Source organism: Embiotoca jacksoni, unplaced genomic scaffold, assembly GCF_022577435.1.
Source record: "Embiotoca jacksoni isolate LCO1_2020_lvr unplaced genomic scaffold, fEmbJac1.0.p SCAF_6, whole genome shotgun sequence".
Classification (NCBI taxonomy): Eukaryota; Metazoa; Chordata; class Actinopteri; family Embiotocidae; genus Embiotoca; species Embiotoca jacksoni.
The window spans coordinates 8,664,266-8,685,890 of NW_027185414.1; the positions used below are offsets into that span (position 1 = coordinate 8,664,266).

General features: G+C 43.2%; 1 protein-coding gene across 2 annotated transcripts in view; it reads right to left on the reverse strand.

Moving 5' to 3' along the window:
• Positions 1 to 866: 866 nt before the first annotated feature.
• sema4bb (sema domain, immunoglobulin domain (Ig), transmembrane domain (TM) and short cytoplasmic domain, (semaphorin) 4Bb) overlaps positions 867 to 21,625 on the reverse strand; it is a 57,002-nt gene continuing 36,243 nt past the window's right edge. For both annotated transcript variants that reach the window (XM_069174151.1, XM_069174150.1), the window contains exons 3-15: positions 20,387 to 20,547; positions 20,165 to 20,227; positions 19,496 to 19,594; positions 17,104 to 17,215; positions 16,590 to 16,706; positions 15,914 to 16,071; positions 10,567 to 10,748; positions 9,876 to 10,026; positions 9,240 to 9,450; positions 8,973 to 9,088; positions 7,927 to 8,084; positions 7,023 to 7,114; positions 867 to 5,958 (exon numbers count right to left, since the gene is read on the reverse strand). In XM_069174151.1, coding sequence (XP_069030252.1) covers positions 5,180 to 5,958; positions 7,023 to 7,114; positions 7,927 to 8,084; positions 8,973 to 9,088; positions 9,240 to 9,450; positions 9,876 to 10,026; positions 10,567 to 10,748; positions 15,914 to 16,071; positions 16,590 to 16,706; positions 17,104 to 17,215; positions 19,496 to 19,594; positions 20,165 to 20,227; positions 20,387 to 20,547 — 2,399 coding nt within the window. In that variant the 3' untranslated portion in view covers positions 867 to 5,179. The remainder of the gene's footprint in view (positions 5,959 to 7,022; positions 7,115 to 7,926; positions 8,085 to 8,972; positions 9,089 to 9,239; positions 9,451 to 9,875; positions 10,027 to 10,566; positions 10,749 to 15,913; positions 16,072 to 16,589; positions 16,707 to 17,103; positions 17,216 to 19,495; positions 19,595 to 20,164; positions 20,228 to 20,386; positions 20,548 to 21,625) is intronic.

The window sequence follows — 21,625 nt, forward strand, 5'->3', positions numbered from 1 at the left end:
AGTAAAACCCGGGTCAAAGGTTAAATGTGCGGCCGAATCAGGTCACCTGTGTCGGCTTTATTTTAATTTTTTTCTAAAAATAGTCAGTTTGTTTTAAAAAATGTATTTATTCATTTTTCAAAACATTCATGACATTATTCACATTAAAACTCATAAATGAACCTTTGACATTTCTTTCTGCGGCTCTCCTGGTGGTTGCCACTAGATACAGCAACCCCACCTCCTCCCTGTTGGGATCCGATCAGTGTGCAGTAAAATGAATACAGTAAGCTGGGCGTTGGCAGCTCAAGGCGTGATCTCAGCTATCATTTCAGTGTTCAGCTGGCCAATCAGAGTTTCAGCTTTTACTGCGATGGCATGTCTTTGAATCAAAAAGAGGTCAGAAAGAATAGAAATTGGTAACGGGAAAAATATCATGGGACAGATGATAATGGGAAAAAACACTTGTAAGTGAGTTAATTTTAAATGCTTCTCTCAAGGTATTTAGTAAATTTGCCATATTTAATGATTACATTTTTTTTGACCAGCTCAATTCAAATGTAAATTTGCTTGATTGCATGATGAACTGCTTCTGAAAGGCAGCAATAAATGGATTTCATTAACCACTGAAAAGTGTGTTTATGTAGGTGGCACTCTCTGGACTTGTAACATATTATTCACCTACTGTGTACACGTTCAATTTTTAGAGTATATTTAGGGTTTAGTCCATGTACACTTCCAATACCGAACTTCCACTTTATATTCACACCTCAGATGATATGGACATCGGGGATTAAAAGTCATATTCTTTCAGTTAAGTGCAGTTAAGTGTCAGAGTCAAAGACTAAACAGCACTCTACTGCATAAAATGGACTCACACATGCACGTGTCAAAACATGTAATTTATTCATTTATCTTAAAAAAATTAAAATAAAGTGCTTTTTATGTACAATATAATAAAAACAACAGTCACAATCTCAATGATACAAAAAATACAGTTCACAATGTTATTTGTACACAACCAATAAAAAAAAAAAAAAAAAAAAAAAAAAAATCATGCAGGCAAGACCACATTTGTCTAATAGTTATTCAGTCAACTAAGCTTATGGTGTTCAGTATGACGATGCAAAGCCAACGCTGTGCCTCGTGGCTGAGCCGATATGGAGGATTTGTAGCTGTGCTTGCATCTTACTGCAGGACTACATCATGCAGCACACATGATTTATTACTTCTGTTGTGCTGTTTCTTTGTAGTTATGACAGTTAAAAACAAAATCCTGAAAAGATGTTGCCATGGATTGCCTTACTGAAGCCGTTTTAGGAAAATAGACTCCTGTAGATGTTCTACAAATATATAGTTGGCTACATTCATATCCAGTACAGTATGTTGCATTACTGAGGAGCTACTCAAAATGACGCATCATTTACCGTGGTATTATTGATTGCTTTTTTATGGAAAAAGCACATCATTAATAAATAAGCACATTTATGACACAGTATATATCTTTTGGGATTAATAACCATTGAGGTCAATATTGTAACTTCAGCTCTTTATATGAGACTCAAAGTTATAGTATTGTTTAACACTGACCTCTCAGGAAGCTGTGTCCAGTATCATATTTTACATAAGCACAGGGTGCAGAGCAGTACAAGATTTTGAGCAGCTCCCAGTCTTGTTTGCAGGTAAAGTTAATGGTGGCTTGGGTGAACCTGTAAATCTACTACTGACCCGTGTTGTGTTGTGGAGTCAAGTGTGCCCACTGAGGGCTACAATCACACCAATCACCACATCTCTGTTGGTGAGGTCACTGCTGGGTAGTGTACTATGTGGCACATGGCAAAAGGCAGAACAACTTGACATCTAAAGGCATTTTATGTTGTGAGGTTATCCGTCAAGCACCTCAAAGCAGGTTACCGAGACATTTTATAGTCTAGAACAGGGGTGTCAAACTCATTTTAGTTAAGGGGCCACATACGGCCCACTTTGATCTCAAGTGGGCCAGACCAGTGAAATCGTAGCATAATATCGCATACATAACGACAATATTTCTCTATGTTTAAATCATTGGTGAAGGTTTTTGGATGATAAACCCTATTTTAAGGTCTTTCTACAATAAACTAGAAACGTAAAGACCAAAGACTCAGACATCAGCCCACTGTTTACCTGCCCGGGCTCTCCTCTGCAGATTCCCTCGCGTCACAAAGCGAGCAGCTCGCGCTGCTCCCTCCGGAGCAGACGTCGCATTTACGCTGTTTTTGAAGCAATTACTGGATCGATTAAAAAAAAAAAAAAAAAAAAAAAAAATTACAAAACGTTTGTACTCGTAAACCTCCATTTTCTCGTAGAAATGCAATTTATGTCTTTCTGTAATTTTCACACTTAGCAAAGTCATCCGGCGGGCCGAGCTGGACCCCCCTGGCGGGCCGGGCCCGGCCGCGCGGGCCGCGTGTTTGACACCCCTGGTCTAGAAACGCAGTCTTAACAGGAGGTCAAAAGAACAGCGCTCTGCACTGCTCTCAGAATCGGATTTATTTTGGTTATCCATCTGTTGGCAAATGTAATACTCTCAGTATATTTGTTCAGTCTCAGCTTGCAGTAGTTCAAGATTTTGGAAAATATAACTATTTACTTTCTCGTCAGGAGGAAGATTGATATCGCTCTCATACGTGTGGCTGCAACTAGGAGCCTGTTAGCTTAGCACGAAGACTGGGAAAAAAGGGAGGAAGCAACCAGTCCAAAGATAACAAAATCTTCATACCAGCCCCCCCCCGTGTGCTGGCCTATTTCTCGGCCGAGAGCACTGGCTTCCTTGAGTCTGTTGTTTGACAAGTAACCTCAAGGGGCTGCAGAGTCCCTTTGGACGAAGCCAGACTGCCCCGTTTTCCAGTTTTGACGCTAAGCTAAGCTAACCAGTTGCAGGTTGGAGCTTCGTGTAAAAAACCATAAAAGCGGTATCGCCCCGACATAAGTCGACAGGCCTATTCAAATCAAACCCACCCCCCCCCCCCTTTAATTTAGCACGACAGAAAAATAATTAAAAAAAAACAGATCCGTCTCCTGCTTTGATGTGCTCGATAAAAACCAGCCCGGGTGCTGAACTTAACAGCGTTGGTGAAATGTATGCTGAAATAGGCAGTAAAGCACTATGAAGGAAAACAAAATAATAAAAATATATATATATATATCAGCAGTGTTCACTCTCTAGTTTCAAGACTATCTCTACAACACATCTTGCACGAGGTCCCTTAAAAACACACAATATTAAGCACGAGTACTGTATATACACAACAAAAACTTTAAAAAAAAAAAAAGAAAAAGAAAGAAAAGGAAACACTGACCACTGTTGCGCAGTACGCCGTGCGGGTTACGTTGTCAACTTGTAGCAGCTACATAGCTCGTCCGCTCAGTGTTGGAAATAGCAAAATGTTGCTCCTGTGTGATGCTGGAATATATACTGTGGGTTTACTCGATCACGTCACCTTGACCTCCCGACTGAGTGTGGTGGATGCCGTGTGTGTGTGTGTGTGTGTGTGAGACATGTAACCTGGTTGGGGGGGGGTCCAGCTGTAGCCTGGACGAGAGATCACTATGTATTATCTCTCCACTGCAGTGACATTAGTTACTGGTTGTTTGTTGTTATTAGCACTTAAATGGACTAAAAAGTTTGTATCTTTAGCGGCTGTCTACCTCGGTTGTACCCGCGTGTCTCGCTGAGAAGGCAGAAGGAAAACTGCCAATATTTTCTCCTGGCAAGTAATGTCCACGACGTATCCTTTGCCCCCCCCCCTCCCCTCCCGTTCAAATTTCACACTAATTATTCAACTCGACAGTCTGTGAAGTTTCTTACGAGATAACAGTCTTTAGAGAAATTCCCAAACCTTGCACTTCACATTTATTTATTATTAGTGCCACAATACTTTGAGTAAAACCCCACCCGGGTGCATCACCATGTGCTCTTCGACAGTGATCAATGCCAACACAAAGCATGAGATGGTCAACAGAATGGCACTATTGCATTTAGACAATCAAGTTAGTTTTAGTTTTTTTTTTTTTTTCTTTTGGCACGGTGCACATGATGACTTCAGTGCTGCCCTGTATATGGTTACGAGGTGTGGATGTCCCCATTGTAATGTCAGGTCTCTCCTCCATATTAGCTTAAAAAAAAAACTGAGCATCTGCATCTCAGTCCCTTTATGAACCCATCATGGTACCTGCGGGTCAATACTGAAGAACAGGGCCACCTCAGGTGACTAGAAATGCAATCGTCTCCCCAAATCGTCCATGGTGCAGTTTTATGCGAGTGAAACAGACCTTCTTTGAACAACAACATACATTCGAGAGGTAAACGTCAGTATTTAGGCCCGCAACATAATCCATGATCACATTATTGATACTCTTTCTTGACGTTGTGGTCTTCCAACGGCCGAAGAGGGCTCTGGGGTGGCATCATCTCCTGGTCACACGTATCCTCATACAGTCAGGACATTTATTCAGCAGAAGGGAACAAATTAGCTTCCGACTCGCCGTCATCACGTGTGGCTCGTGATAAATGTGCATTACGCGTTTTATATTCTCCTGAACCTGAACTCTTGGTCACCATGTAGCCTTAGCCTGGTTCTAGTGTGCATAATATCAGAGGTGTGGCAGCCACCTCCTGCAGAGACTGTGCAATATTACTGAAACAGGGCTGGGTAATATATCAATATTCTTAATTTATTGTCTGTTGTGGTAATTGTATTTTATGATGGACATCTAGACAATTTATTGTTGGATGTTGCATACCTATAGAGAAATACTGATATAGGAAGAAGGACCTTCGTTGATGGTTTTATTTTTTCTTCCTGCATGTAGCCCAGCCCTGTGCTTACACACATACTGTATGGTGTTAGTGGCCACAAGATGGACTCAAAAATAAGACCGTTATAATTATTCGTAGCAGCTGCCATGGTTGGTGATCCCGGTTGAAACCGGATTGTTGTGCCGCTTCCTCTTCCCGCCTTACGCAGCAGACCCGGACCAACCTCTGGCTTCGGAGTGGAAATGGTTAAACGAAATGACCTCCGGACTGATCACAGAACTAAGATGACTAAAATAAAGTGTGCCGTGATGTAGGAGGATGTCAGGGTCTCCTCTCCTTTGCTCGGTGGTCTGTATCCCTCACGGAGATACAGGGTGTCGGCGGTTAGCGAAAGCCGTGCTCTCATACGATAGAGTCTTTGATCTCCGAGCCTAACCTGACCCTGGGCCGAGGGCAGGTCGGGGAGTATTCCACGTGGCTCTCCTTCAGGTTGAGCGGCCGCCTGTCGGAGGACTCGGAGAAGCTCTTGCTGTTGTCTGGCGAGGACTCGTGCGTGGGCGTACTGCAGATGTAGTTGTCATTTAACGTCTGGTAGCCCTTGTGATCCGAAGTAGAAACGGGGATGGTGTTACCGTTGAGAGGCAAGCTCTCGGTGGGCTTTCCCACGATCCTCGGCTTCTTCTGCTGCATGTTGGGGCACTCGCCTTGCTTCAGCATGGACTTCATATGATCGCGGTTCCTGTAGATGACGAACAACGAGAACACCACGAGGGAGAAAGCCAACAGAGCGCACACCACAATCAGTTCGTTCCAGTACGTCTTCGTGTGCATCTGCTCAGAGCGAGACTCGCCAGGCAGGATGATGGTCTCCTCTCGCGCGACGTGCGGTGTGCGCGAGTGACCCATCAGGGTCGTGCTTTCTTGGCGGGGCTCTGCCCTCACGCAATAGTTGGCCAACAGCTGGCGGAAGCCCTCCTCTTCTGACCAGCACTCGTAGGTCTCCATCCTGTCCAACTGAGCCGCCGCCACCACCACCAGGTTCCCCTCAGGGGTCGCGTAGAGGAACTGGCTGGCGCTGTCACTGTAACGCCACCTCCTCTGGGCCAGGTTGGACCGCAGCTTACAGGGCAGGACTCTGAATGTGTTGGCTGGGATGGTAATGAGCATGCAATGGGAGCCACCTATAAAGAAAACAGCACTTTAAAACCCATTAAAGCAATATTTAAGAAATAGTTCCACATTTTGGGAGATCAGCTTATTTGTTTTCTTGCAGAAAGTCGAGACATCCAATCAGTCTCATTTGTGTCTGTTAAGTACACAGCTACAGCCGGGAGAGGTTAGCTTAGCTTAGCATAGTGACTGGTAGCAGGGCAAAACTACTAGCATGGCTCTGTCCAAAAATACTATTAAGATATTCACTGGGAACTATTTGATTATTAACTGCAGACCGTTCGCTGAATGCTTTGCCCTCAAATAGCCATATATAAAGCTTTGACATACTTATGATATGCTAAGTTTACGGGGCAGTTTTTCATTGCTGCAAAGTTTTTACATGTTTATATTTCTCTGCTTGTTTCTCCTGTTTGTACCAGAGCATCTGAGCTCACTGCACCACACAGGTTTTACCGAAGCCTGGTCTTGACGTGCTCTTCTTCCTTTGTTGCTTAATGGCGGTTAGTAAACATATATACTAGTTGCCACCTTAATGGTTTACGATGAGGTGCCAGTTAAACAAGGGAAATTATTTTTTGTGTTTAAAGGTAACAAAAAGAACCTTAAAAACTCACAAATTAACTTAACATTTCCTTTATTTTCTTAAATCCACAAATAGACAATTTAAAAAAAGAAATTGTAATCTTTATAAAAGGAGACAGTCTTCAGGCTGTAAGCTTATTTTTAATTGACATATACGAGAGGGGTATCAAGCTTCTCATCTACTGTAACGTTCAAGCAAAAAAGCAAATGTCCCAAAAAGTTGACATGGAAGACATTGTTTTTAAAGTGTCGCTACAGTAACCACAGTATAATCAACGAATATTATACGAATTCAAATTAAAAACTTCACTGTAATTTACACGTTTGATTGACTTTTTCCAACTTAAAACTCCTGCGTGCATGTCTTGTTACGTCTCTTTTTTTGGAACTGACAACATGTTTCTTCAACTCTAAGTGTGTGTTTGTTTGTGGTGTTCGTGAGGTGAAACACTTAAAATTAAAGAGTACTGCACAGAAAGAAGACACTCACGAGAAGCTGCTGGCCGGGCAGATCTGGGGCTGGGAGAAGTCCTGTTACAAATCGCTGATGTGTCAGCCTCCTCCACGTCCTGCTGCCAGTGGCTGACACAAAACATACCGAACAAAACAACAGGGTGAGGGTTAGCAGCTGTAATGAAAGGCACCTTGTATGGATGTAACCATTCAAGTCTTTCATTTAAACCCTCTGAATGCGGCTTCATCAGCATGACTAAGAGCAACTTCTTCAAGCAACTATGACTGAGCTTTCAATGCTTAAGTTATGTATTTATTGGGGTGGTTGTTCTCAGCTAAAACACATTCATGTGAAATCTGTTGAGGTGAAATGAGGAGAGGTAACGTGAATTCGTAACCTTGCATATTTAGCCATTTTTCTCTGGATAGGTGTAGTGTTTGTATAATTTATACCTCTAATAGGAATTACATAGAAGAGTAGGCTTATATATTATTCAGCCATGCTAATCTTGTGGCTCTGGCTGGCAATAATCCACCATTTGGTCCACAATGTGAAATATGTCCAATATTGGATAGAATAACATTTGTGGTTCCCAAAGGAAAATCACTCTGATTTTTAATTAGGCACCATCATGAAATTCATATTTGTGGATTTTGGTGAAATGTTTCAACAATTCTTTTGATGTTTTGTCAAATTTACACAATTGAATACACACATCGGGTTTCTCTGGTAGTTCCTGTGATATTTAATGTCTGCAAAACTAATGGCAAGCCCATCACTGTTTCTTCAACATGTTAAAACGAGATGGTGAACATTAAACATTACACCCAACATTCGGGCATTGTTAGCATGTTGAGATTGAAGAACCTTAAGAAAAGACTTACAGAGCTGCTATATCGCACCTCGACTGTACTAAGGGTACCTGTACACGAGCTCTCACCTGTCAGGTGGAGCCATCCTGACATCCCGACACAGCTGCCCGGTCCAGGCGCAGTAGGGATCTCTGGACAACACACACTCGCCACAGCTCAGGTAGTTCGAGCAGTTGGCAACAGGAACTTCCACCAGGCCCGAGTACGACGACACGAACAACAGACCCTGCAGAGGAGAGAAAAAAAGAGAGTCATCAGCGATAAAAAGGAGAATGCAGGGCAGAGCAGGCTTTCTGCTTTTGGTTACAGATTTCTAAAAGGGAAACCATGCTAAAACAATTACTGAAGATAATCAGATGAATATAACCTACATAATGGACTAACTCTGGCCAGCTGCTCTCTGTCTTGATACCAGCTGAGTGTGGTGTTCAAAGGCACATGTTCACCAAGTCAGTGTTTGATGTAAAGAACTTTGCTCCGTTTCCGTTTCTTTTTAAACACTTTTAATATCAATGTGTATGTAACGCATACGTATTTCCACCACAAACTCTACAGACACACTGATTCACAGTGAGCTCCTTGTTCCCAAACATACAGACTATATTTAGACCTGCTTATCTGTCAGTATGTTAGAAGGACATCATGTGGATTCTGTCTTAGTCTTTCATATCCCTATTTGGAGATAAGAGTAAGTAACTCAGACTTTATAAGAATTACAGAATCTTAGATAAGATTGCAGTTTGGCTGCTTTGGCCTGGGGAGAGGCCATTATGTAACAGAAAGAGAAAAGGTAATGAAATTTAGCTGAGGGTAAAATGCCAGAGAGGATCGTAAACTGTTCCAGCTGGTGCTGTAACTTGTAGGAAAACTCAATGGGATGGTCTCTGTGGAAAGAAAAGGTCTGCGGCCCAGTCAGGTAAAACTAACTCCTCTACATTTTTATTATCTGTAAATTAATTAAAAATGAGTAAACATGGAAAAACATTTAATATAAACCGATACAGAACAGGAGGACAATAACCATTGCAGATGAACATTAAGTTGTAATAAATGTGTTTTAATTTGCTCCTGCATTAAATATTGTTAACGGCACAACGAAATAGTCGTGATTTACCCTTTGAGGATCGAGTTCGATGTGTTGCACAGGCTGAGGCTCCGGAAACAGAATCATCTCCTCTATGATGTGCATCTTATCGTTGGCATTGATGGCCTTGTGGAGCTTTCCATCATCTGGGAGACACAGAAGTAGTAAGAGTGAGTTACATTCTCTACAGGTGGAAATGAAGCAACCTGAAATGTATTTTGTCCTATTAAATGAAATGCATAAAGAACAACTTCGCATGGTGATTTGCTGTCGTTATTGTTGTGTAAAAAGCTGCACCTGTTCCAATGAAGAGCACATCATACGCCCTCTCCATGCCCTGGATCTTGTGCACTGCGATCTGCGTGTAGCGCACGCTTCGTTTCAGCAGCAGGGGCGCGCTGCGGATCACGCTGTCCATCAGGAAATGGTCCTTGACAAAGTTGAGCACTTTATCGGGCATGTGCAAAGACGACTGAATACCCATTTGCCTGGCGTGGTTGGTCACGCACTGTCGGGGAGTAAATTAGAGATGAAAAATGAATGTCTACTTATTCCAGTAGTGCCGGAAATACAGACATAAAAGGAGACGACGCAGTCTGTTAACCTGTGTTACTAACTTCAGAACAGAAAATTTAGGGCGAGGTAAAATTGGAAGTAATGAATCAATGCAATAGGATTTATAAATGGAAAACACTTGCATGCTGAACAGCCCCATGATAAATCCACAGGTACAACTGGTGTCTGTAATGTGGCATTTGTATGCATGATAACAAATTCGATATTTGGGAAGGTACAAAAGACGACCTTTCCTCTTATTTTTTATCCGTTACATGAACGTGTATTCCTCTGACTGACGCTACGTGAATGAAAATGCACAGACTGAACTAAAAGAAGCTGCGTCATTCTTCACAAGATATTGCCTTCAGCACTCACCGCCCCGGGCCGTGGTTCTGGTACAGGGTGGTTGTAGGTGTACCACTGCTGGGTCTCTCTGTTGACCTCGCGGTAGCGGCCGCTGAAGGCTCTTTCCACCTGGGCCATAGTGAAAGCACACACCGCTGAGCTGCCGGAGGCTCCTTTGTACCTGTAAACAAGCAGAGAAGTGTGCATTGGTGTCCTGGTTTTAAACTTGGAAACAGTTTTTAGTGACCCGACACGGTGACCTATTAAACAGTGTTGTTGCTTTGAAAGCTTCAGCAGGACACTTTCTTGGAGCATTTTGCCATTTCTTTCCCTCCAATCCATACTTTTTGCAGTTGTTGTCATTTTATTGAGGAAATTGGAGCAGCAGCCTCTCAATGGAGAACAGTTGCAGAGTGGGCGCTTGAAAGATTTCCATATTAAAACCTTTATTTTGTTGATACATTAATTAGACACTGGGGTTGCATGAGCTTGTGTTAATGTTTAAGCTCATTACAGCTGCTCTAAATTCAGAGAAGCCAAGGAAAAAATAAAGGCAACTTGCCAAATTTGAGTGCAGATATTCAATAAAAACAGTCTCTAGATGGTGTGTGAGCTGCGTAGATTCAAGCGTCTGTGTGCATGTGTATAAATATAACCGTGACATAAATCACATGATTATTTTGATTTACAGTCTGAACCGTTCCCTGCAGTCGTGTCTTACCACTGAGAAGTGAAGACGCCGTAGAACACGGTGCTCTCCCAGCTGTCTCCCATGGGCTTCAGGACAAACATGTCCTGGATGATGTTGAAGGGGAAGCCGTCGTCCGGGAGGGAACACAGGAGCTGAGCCTTCAGGAAGGTGGTCCATTTCTTCTGCAGCACCCGCTCACCTCCCTTATCACCCTGAGAAGAGGTCCAGTTTGTTACAGGAGTCATATAAGACTCAAGTCCCCTTTATAGTTTTCATTAATTACTCCTTAGTGCTCCTGGAGAGCACACAATCTCTGCTTATTTAGACTGTGGGTGCATGAGTATTGATGCAGCTGGAAGGTGCAGGGAGGGGAAGTGGTGAGGTCAGAGGAGAGTGTGTCTCACAAACAGGTGAGGCTGTTGAAGAAGCTGGGAGTTTGACTCTACTATGACTAATCTCTGCTTCCAGCTGGAGAGGTTGTGGCTGCGGTGAGAAGTGAGGACATCGTGCCCTCTGAGTCAGATGTGGACAACAGACCAGGAGTCCCAGACAACAGGAGTGGAGTGGGCGAGGCCTCTCGGGGCCCCACCCTGCCTGAGAAAGAACTCTACTTGACTTCAAATTTGCTCACTGAAGCTATGATGGAAAGCAGCAAGTTCATCAGGTATCAAATAAGTTTAGATCTGGTCTAGATATTAACCTCTTATACATTAAGTCTTATATATTAAGACTGGTACGTTTTTTTTCCCCATAAAAAAGTTCTAGTAATCATCTAAAACTTTTAAAACGCAGGTTTTTGATTTCAACACTGACTGCTGGACACAAGACGTCTCCAACAATGTCCATTCTCCGTGTGTATACACTGGAGGTCACAGGTTTCTGCAGCACCTGTAAAAGCTGAACACTACGATTAGCTTCCAAACTAGTGCACAAAAAATTATGATCATACATGTGAACACTGAGAAGCTGCAGCAGATTAAGTGTCAGACTCAAAACATTCTTCTCAAGGTCAAACAGTGAAATAAGAAAAACACACTTATGGTGCTCGATGAACTACTGAAAACTGGGAAAGTCCATCCTCCATGTGGGAGAATATACACCGGAACACGTGTCAAACTAAGAATAGTTTTCAAGAGCTCCGGTAAGTAGGTTTGACATCACTTGATGTGGTAGTGTTTCAGGTGAAAGGAAGAAATGTACTGTTCCAAAAATAAGGTGAAAAGGCCAGACTTGGTTCGCAAAGCCTACCTAGTTTCCTAGTGTGGTAAATATTTAAAACAGCAGTACAGTACATCAAAACGTGAAGAAATGTAGTGTGGAAATAAAATCTCCCTCCTCAGCTCCCTTTGGTCAATGTGTTGTTGTATATGACTGATGAGGTTGTCACTTTTCTGTTTTCTCACAGCAGAAATAAAGCAGATTTCCATGTTGCCTGTTTGTCGTCATCATATGAACGCTCCAGGAAGTGGGACGTTCCCAAATGGGAAGTTTGCTTTTCCAATTCTCTGTTCTGCCTGAACACACAATAGGCCCCGGGACTTCAAATATGTTGCAGTTTACTAGCTGCTAGGAAGACATACAGTACTTTTTCAGTGCTTGTATTGTATCACAGCTGCAAACCCCCTTTGCTTCAGAGGATGCAGCTAAGGTGAAATAAGGGAATGTAAAAAGTGCTTACTTAGACTTTCACAACCAGGTTTTTACATTGATTGCATGCATTTCCAGGTGTTTAAATCCTTTCCTGTGAAGCAGCGTACGTGTGGTGAATTTTTACTGCATTATAAAGGATATTTTAGCAATATAATGTAGGATATTTTCAAAAAATTAACATAAAAGATCCAGCAAAATATCAGTTGCTATTTGAAGGATGGTGACATGGAAAACAAACAATGGTTAGTTATTAATTACAGTTTTGAAAACCAGATCAGTGGTTCCCGCCTCACTTCTCCTCCAACACACAGCGGAGGCATTTGCTCTTCCTTTAAACTGTCACAAAATATTCACATAAACAGTTATCAGACGACTCCGCTAGAACCAGCAATTATCAAAGAGCTTGTAAACACACACCAAAAGAAACTCCTCCCAAATGTAGCTACCAAGCTGGAAAACACAGGAGGAGCAAGAAGGGGAGAAAAAGCAGGACCAAAACAAGTGGTCTCACCCAATCTCAAGACAGTTTTCCTGTCTCAGATCCAAACTATCCCATCAGCGCGGCCTCAGAAACAGAGGACAACTCCTACATAACAGCGCGAGGAGTGAATCACCCTGAAGGAGATAATAAAGTGCAAAACTGTAACTGCCTCCGTTTCCTCCTCCCTGTACCGTCACACACAAACAACCATCTTGCCCAACAGTGAAGTGAACCCATGTGGGACTGATGCAGGGCCTGGGAGCCAATTACTAAGCTGTGGTAGTAGCCCGTCCACATAATGAGAAGACCACATTCCTGCTCTCTCAGCTGTCCGCGGCCGTTGCTGCCGTGCTCCGCTGTGCAGCTTGTACTTTGAATCGCATCGACCACTCCCCTCTGATAGCTGCCCTCCAAAAATACACTCTTTCCTTTGTGCTGCAGCTCTCATACATTTGACCACATTTAAGATTCTTCAGGTTTATCAGCCTGAGGAGTAGATGTACACGAGGTAAGCACGACGGCGCCGCACAATGTTCATAATCAGCCTGCTTTCTACAGTCCCTCAGAGTGCACACCTGAATAAACAAAAGCAAGAGGGAGTGGAAGGAGGGAGACGGACAGATAGGGGAAGAGGGGGCGAAAAAACAACTCGGAAGCAGAATTACTTGGCAAAGCGAAGTAAAACAGTAGTTTCAATATCATCAAACAAAATGGAGCCTTTCACTTTTTCATTTAACCTATCTGAGAAGAAGAATTTCCTCTTTCGGAGTCTGCCAAGATGAACCAACACACCCAATGTGATTCAGATATTAAACCACATTCCAACAGATCTGTGTTTGACCTGCTGCACGGAGAGAAAAAGGAGCGCATGCTTTCTGTCAGTTCGCAAAAGTGTGTTAGATATGGAGCCTGCTAACAGGGAGTGGTCTTCATACTTCGGTTCTACCTAACCCTAATGTGAGTTCAGTTCAGTCCTCTCGGCTCACTGAAGGACTACACAGGGCGTGTTGACATGTGACACGCTATTCTGAGGAAAAAAAAAAAAAAAAAAAAAAGGCGATTTCTCAAGACGTTTTAAATCAGGTCTGTAGCGTTAAATCGGTCTTAATTTTGCTCTTAGGTTGGTTTAATGTGGAGGTTTTCAAACTCGTGAGGTTGGCCTCTCCAGCGGGCCGTGAGTTGAGCACACTGCACGAAGTGGAAGGAAAAGCTGAGAACAACAGGGAGTTAAGTTTGCGTAATTTGACTGCTTACCGACACAGTCAGCAGATGCAGCACCAGTGGCACGCAGCTCACAGAGGCGCTTAAAGTACCGACAACCCTCACAGCCCGACTGCCACAATTTGCGACAACATACGACTATTTCTCAGTCATACCTCTAATACCTCAAAATCTGAACGCACAGACGTGAGATACATTTTTATATTCAGTGTGATTGACACTTCCCCGAGGATATCATTATCTCTAACGTCAGTGGGAAATAAACATCTGTAAATCCTTCAGTAAGTAATCCAGTGATAGTCGTCAGGACGGTCACAGGAACCGCTAATAGCTCATTTTTATGCTTTTAAAAATGGCTCAACCTGTAGTGCACAGTGTAATTTAACTGAATCCATGGCAACATGAAACTTCCTGTTACTCTTCTCTAAGGTGGAGCTACAGTGAAAACCACTGGACAAATGAGAGTTTCACAAACATAGAGACTGACTTATTATAAGCCTAAACAGTTAGCCACCCAGGCTAACTCTGAACCAAGAGCCTTGTTTCTATGGTAATCCACAGTAATCCATGACACCGCATTTATTTGTATTGTTATACACTTCACTGGAATTTCACAGTCAATTGTTCGTATGTTGACTGTTTGCAGACAGCAAACATTTTCCGAGTGAAAGGAGCTTAGCTGCTTGAATCAGCAGTCTTCGTTTAACCAGACTTTGAGGAGTTAGACAGCTTTGTGCAACACATACATTTAGATGTCTACCTGAAGTTATGAAACCAGCCTCAGATCTTACTGCACAAGAGCTCAGACCAAAGTGATGAGGTTTACACATTGGGGGTTCTGACATTTGAATGACAAGTTACACACTCATTTCTTTTAAAAGGAGCCAAACGGGAAGTGGGATTCTTGTGGCTCATCATATGTCAAAAGTTCCTGAGGATTTGCTCAGTAAACTGGAGAATAAACCACATGCAGCACTGCTATACTGCCAGAGAAGAGCTTCTGAAAAGATGGCAGTCGGGGAAAAAGAGAGCTGCTGCATTCCAGAAACATAAAGGCGCTCTGCAGAGCAGAGAAAGCCATTCTTCTGTCTTTATTGCACAGTTCATCTGCAGCAAGTTGCCACAGTCTGGGGGCCTTTCTGTCAATGATTTCCATATATAGAACCCAGGAGGTGCTCTGCCGGCTACGAGAGGTGTCGCAGCACTGAGTGCCAGAGCCTAGCAGGACTAAGTCATTAAGCTGTCACTTAAGATTACATGCTGTCCCTGCGATTACTCACATTACTGCCTCCATGAACAAGAGGCATCAGTCAGGGAGGGATGCTGAGCGCAATGTGTATCAGGCAGCTTCACAGCCTTTTAATTGATCTAATGACAGGTGAAAAAGGGAGAAAGTCTGCCACTGATTACCCGGGTTGATCAACCAAACTAAACTCTCCAGGAGGAGGAGAAATGACGTTGCCACTTTAAATGATCCGAGTGAATTCTGCAGTTGCTACCGTTTGCATGCTTTGCCTGCAACAGAAACAGGCCATACAGTAGAGTGGGAAAAGCATTTCATATTGGAGCGAAGCGCCCTTGAATACTAATAATGCCTGCAGAGCTCAAAGGGCTGGTGGAGAAAGGCAAGGAGCTGAAGGGATGGACGAGTGCAGCTGACATTGTGAGGCAGATGGAAGGAGAGGGGGATTTGACATTGCAGAGAGAGAGGGGGGGGGGGGGGGGGCACGAAGAGGAGGAGGCGATGATTCAGGCAAGGGGAAACCAAATCTGCTGAAAACATGTTTGTACAGTCAAATACAGAAAGCCTTAACGCACCAGTGACATGTTTCCACGGCATGTACACAGGCATGACATGCAGTTTAATGTTACCAAACGGGCTTTGACACGGGAGTGTCCCGTCTCGTTTTTTTTTTGAGGTAATTGTATCAGGATTAAGGAGAGGAAGTTTGATCCCTGCTACGCCTCTTTCCTTTGCATGACCATCTTGTGCAATCACTTCAGCCTAAACCCCCGGTGCTTTACCTTACACACGCGAGCGATCCTTGACACGATGGTGTTGTCAAAGAAGTCAAATTCTTTTCCCGCCTCGCTAAAGAAGAAGTAAATCTTGTCGTCGTCGCCCACGGGGTTGCCCACTGGCTGACTCTCCTCTATGTAAGCAGACCCGACAAACACCGGATCTGTCACGAAAGTGGAAAAACACAGAGCAAACATGTGGTCAGGGAGATATGTTACACCTCTATCATCAGTTTTTTCACTTCATCACTTTTTGTATCACCATAAATTTGGATAGAAGTCAGAGAGCTGTGTCACACAATCCTGTGAGGGCAGAGGAAACAGGATCCTCTGTATAATTGTACTCAGATGTCTCATCAGGAGCACTCTGCATGAATTACAGAGAGATCAAAAGACAAGAGAGGTCTTAATTGTGCGCAAAGTGCGGCTCACTTTGGCGAAAGCAGCGGCAGCCGGCTGAGGCTGTTTTGATGTGCATGTGCGGCGGCTGATAGGACCGAGATCCCACAATCTACCAGCGTTTGTCTTTGCTCTCGGTCGGCATGCATTAGCGAATGTGCCTCACTAATGATCACTACTTTTTGGAGCTTATCTGCTGTGGTCGGTACATAATGGAGGATGTGTAGAGGGTAAAAAAAAACAACAACGAAAAAAAACATCTGATGGGGTACATGGAGTTTACCTTGCAGCCATTTTAAGGAGTTTTCAGTCTTTAGAGCGGTTCCCTGGCCCAAACTCTTGTAAATGACTGGTTCGTTCCCTTGGAAGTTACTGACTGTGCCAGTGTACAATTCACCATCTGGAAGAAAACAGAGGAAAAGATAAAGCTTGAACTGTATTTTCTGTTAATAATCAAAATAAATGACTGCAGGAGATGGAGTGAGTAATAAAGTAAGCTGTTAGCACCAGAACAGTCTGAGAGGGATTAGACAAATCAGTTCTCCCCCTCCATATCCAGCTCAATTATTTACTAATTGCTTGTTAAAGAAGTTGAACACAAGCAGTGTCTGTTGGTGTCCGGCTATTTATCAGACAGCCTGATGCAGACAAACAGCATTAGCAGGCACATCATGACTCATTACTGAATCAAAGATGGAGCCGACATCAAAGTAGCTTCAGAAACAGCTGAACCTGTTGCCAGAGTCTCTTCCCAACAGGAAGCCATTCATAATAAGTGTATGTATTACTCTACATACCAACGATGATGGCAGTGGATTTGTACTCTGGATTAAAAGGGCAGCGACTGCGCCCGTCTTCCATCACGACCTCGCCCACTTCGTCTCTCTCCAGCGTGAATGTTGACGTGTTCTGGGGACGGACACAAACAGAAAAACGTCCCTCAGGCACAGTCCAGTTAAATTCTACTTATAGTAAAAGAGTGAGCTAAAGTGAGATCAGTGACCTCAAGCTCACTCTCTCCATTACAATACACACAGGGCACTGATGTTTTGAGAGTTTGCTCACTTTAAACATCCTGTAGCGCTATACGATTTATAAGTCAAAGGTTTTAGGATAATGTATGTGACAGGCAACCGTGTTACTTCCACAGAGAGAAGATTACTGTCAACAAATCTCACTAAAAGTTCAAACTCAATGAAGTCATCGTAACGAGTATTCTTTGGAGCCACAGTCTGAGATACTTCATTCTTGTTGAGCTGTTGTTCAAAAACACATCACTGAGCTACACTGTTGGCCTGCATCTATCCCTCCATACACCGTCCTGTCATCATAAATGTTCCCTAATGTGCATTAATCCTTTGCTCAATACGTTCCAGAAAATTCACGTTTTACTGTTGTTTGAGTAATGTTCACTTAAAACTAAAGAGACCAGCTGTTTTAAAATAAATAAATACATATTTTCATTTGTGACTCACTTTTAAAGATTTATGTCATAAATGAGAACAAACAGACTTAAGGCTGAGAACCAGAGGCAAGTTAGCAAAGTCAGAAAGTACTGAGGGATGCACGGACACACTGTTGGTTTCGGTCTTTTTATGGGATTTGTTTTTGTTTAAGAACATTTTTTGCATTTTCAGAGAGACTGTCAACTGCCCAAATCCATAAATTGGCAATGCTTTAACAAATCAACCAATATCCTGACTACAGGTCAGATTGGACTATTTCTTTTAGTCTGTTTCATAAACACTTCAATATCTATCTATCTATCTATCTATCTATCTATCTATCTATCTATCTATCTATCTATCTATCTATCTATCTATATAGCTATATAGCTATCTATCTATATAGCTGTATAGCTGTATATTTCTTTTTTTTAAACTGAGGTAAATAACGCTGTGCTGTATTGTTTCTGCTGTCTGTACTAAAGAGCTCCCTTCTTAAAGCGATGTCAGTGTACGTGATGGGGAACAAAATTCTCAGCACTTCTATAAAAGAGGACTCGCCTGAGGTAAGCAGGTGTGAGTTTTAGAAATCTTCCAAACTTTAATTCTAGTACAAAATTCCTTCTTTGCACCGTATTTCCAACTTGAACTAAAATGTCTGTATTTGTCTAATTTAGACTGCATAAGCTTCATATCACCTTTAGCTGAACTTTGTGGTACAGAAAGAGGAAGCCATCATTTCATGTACATGTGGGAAAATGAGTGTTGAATTAAGATACACATGAAAAATATATGTGGACACTTTGCAGTAAGAGTAATAACTTGTTCCATTCGCAAAAAATCAAATCAAATCAAATAGGACAGTGTTGCGTCCATTGCGTGGAAAATCTTCCCATACTTTTTCACTGAGATGTTGTTTCACGTAGAGCTTGTTTAAACTCATGTCTGTCACTTAGATTGTTTAGTGGATCTTCTTGGCTTCGGTGTTGTGCTACACTGCCCGTAAAATCCTCCGTGACTGTTTTCAGAAGTGCTACGAAAATAAAACATTCATCATTGTTAAGATTCTGCATCTCAGAGCATCTGGCCGCAAGGAATGCTTTCAGTCACACACACACACACACACACACACACACACACACACACACACACACACACACACACTGTTGTGGACCCTGTCAACATGACGACCATTCACCCGGACCAACAGGGCTCAGACTCGCTTGGAATCCGAGTTCAGGGCCTAACGTCCTGCCAAGTCGTCTTCTGTCTGAGACGTGCCGTGTTTTTCTTTCACTCTGACGTCAAAGGGGAGAGTTTAATGTCCCGTTTCTAGAGCTGAGCTGTCGCCAAGCTCGATTGCCCCCGTGTCACTGAAATCAATGTCGTCCTGCTGCCGGCTACCATCACTCCAGATGTACTCCTCCGCTAGATAAACAGATCCACTGTTTCCCTCTCTCGGGGAACCACGCAGTTCATGTACCCCCTGTTGACTTGTCTGGCTAAAGCGCTGCAGCAGGATTCGGTTACGCTTGGATAACCACAGATCCAATACCAACATGGTGGATAAAAGGGCACGATTCCTAAAGAGCACCAAAAAAATAAATCAAAATTCAAACCTCATCCAGTGGGATGGGAGGAAAGAAATACAAAAAAATACAAAAATCAAGACTTGTTTTTAGTGACAGGAGAAAAATCTGCTCTTGCAGGTGAACGACGGGCAGATTGAGAGGTCGTTACTTACTATGTAGGCGCAGACAGGGCTGAAGGCATAGGTGCCACACACATAGAGATGAGTGCTGTTCAGCCGCAGAAGAATTTTGATGTAATTGAAGCAATCAGTCTGGATGGGAACAAATGGAGAGAGTGTCAGGTCCATAAATTCACAAGAAATTCTCAGAAGAAGTGAATGAGATTTTCTTTGGAGCTCCTTTAAAATATCAGCCTGAAATACTTGTAAACACAAGTAAATCTTTCAGAAACTGGTAGAAAAATATTCGCCTCTCCTCAAACACTGTTGGGAAAACCTCCCAGCGTCACAGCAGTTGCCTGGTGAGCTTTCTGTAATACACAGACCAGAGTTGTACACTGCAGCGCACAGATTACCGAGGCCTGTCGCCCGGGGATACGACAGCTGGCATGACAACAAGGTAACAGACAGACAGGGAAGAAGAAAGAGCAATTTCTTTGGTGAGCCTGCACACTTGATGAATCTATTTGTAACTGGTGGAGAGGTTTGTCAACACAGCTCATTTTATTTATTTTCAACCTCCGTAAAACAAATAGGGGAAATAATCAAACACCCTGTACACAAAGAGCTAGGTTTTCTATATTGTGCTATTAGAAGTGTCTTTCTGAGGTATTTTCATCTTTCAGTGTTTTGCTGGAGCGCTAGAAAAAAAATGCTTCTCACCTCCAGGTTCTTCCCTTTGAAGCTGCACTCCTCTCTTTTTCCAGAAGGAGTGCCCCACGTCAGCTGAAGATGCAAAAGCAAAAGCCTGAATAAGTCATGTGAAATACAGGGAAACCATGCCGATTCTGAAACATGCCCCGAATTAGCTGCGAACCAAAGCTGCCGCATTTCTAAGCAGTCAAGTGAGCCAAGCTGTACCGTTGCTCTGCAACTTTGACTCACGTTCTTCTGCAGCTTGGTCTTGCTGATGTCCGAGAGGCTGAGTGCGAACAGCGCCTCCCTGGCTCCAACGTACAGCATGTCATCCTCCTGGCTGAGCAGCAGAGAGGTGTAATTGAAGACACCGTCTACTGAGAATCTCTTGGCCGATCTCTCCTTTGCATCTGGAAAACGCAAGAAAGAAAACACGCAGCAGATTATTAACACCTAGAAGGACGGAACAGAAAGGACGAAATCACTTGGGGTGGGGATTCGTTTTTAAAATTCATGCAATCATTTTGCACGAACCCTCAAACCCACCACCACTCCTTTGCTCAGGCCTCTGAAACTCAAACATCAACATAAGATCAGCAGAGATTTCAGAGAAGACTCCCTCACGACCGCGAGAACTCTTCTTCTACCATTTCCAGCACTCTCCAGGCCTCACAGGGAACCACAAATCAAGCAGGGAAGAAGAACAAGTGGGAAGACATCACATTACATCCAACTACACAGTTGTGAGCCGCAGTCAAATCGATTCATCACACAAAGTGGGAAACTCTCATCGAGCTCGTTGTCATTCCTATAACCCTCACTCCTTGAGGCGAGCGGCCTCTCCATTTATCGCTCGCACACAGCGGCAGCCAGCAGCTACTGCAGCTCCACGACAACATGTCACTCGTACGCCAGCGAGCCACGTCCACCCTCTCCTGCGCTGGCCGCCTCTCTTCGTTCCGCTCGGCACTGGCAGCGGGGTAAAAGCCTCTGCTACTCAACACTAATCTAAATCTCCTTCATATTGCTGCCTCTTCAAACAGATCTCTTCAGCAGCGGGCCAGAAGTCAAATGAGTTACTTTTTTCCCACGTCGCTCCCTCACCTGCAGCTTCAAACAGCGCTTGCAATGAAATACAGATTTGACGTCCACGTCGCTTCTTTTATAGCATTTCCCTTTGGATCACAAACAACTCGGTGTCCTATAGTGACATCAGCAGCAGATTTTTTTTTTATTGCTTTCTACTGCGAGAGTGACATTTTAAAGAGGACCAGGTTGATTTGTTGAGCCAGGTTTTATAAACAGCAAAAGGTCTGACGATTGGACACTTTTTAGTTTGAATTAAATGTATGATAAACTTTCAAAAACACTGAATATAAAAGCCAACACAGGGTTCGAAACATCCTGGTGATTGGGTTTATTCTAGACATTCAAGTTTTGGATAAACAACAGGGACCCTGTATCTGTATGTGGTTTAGTGAATGTTAT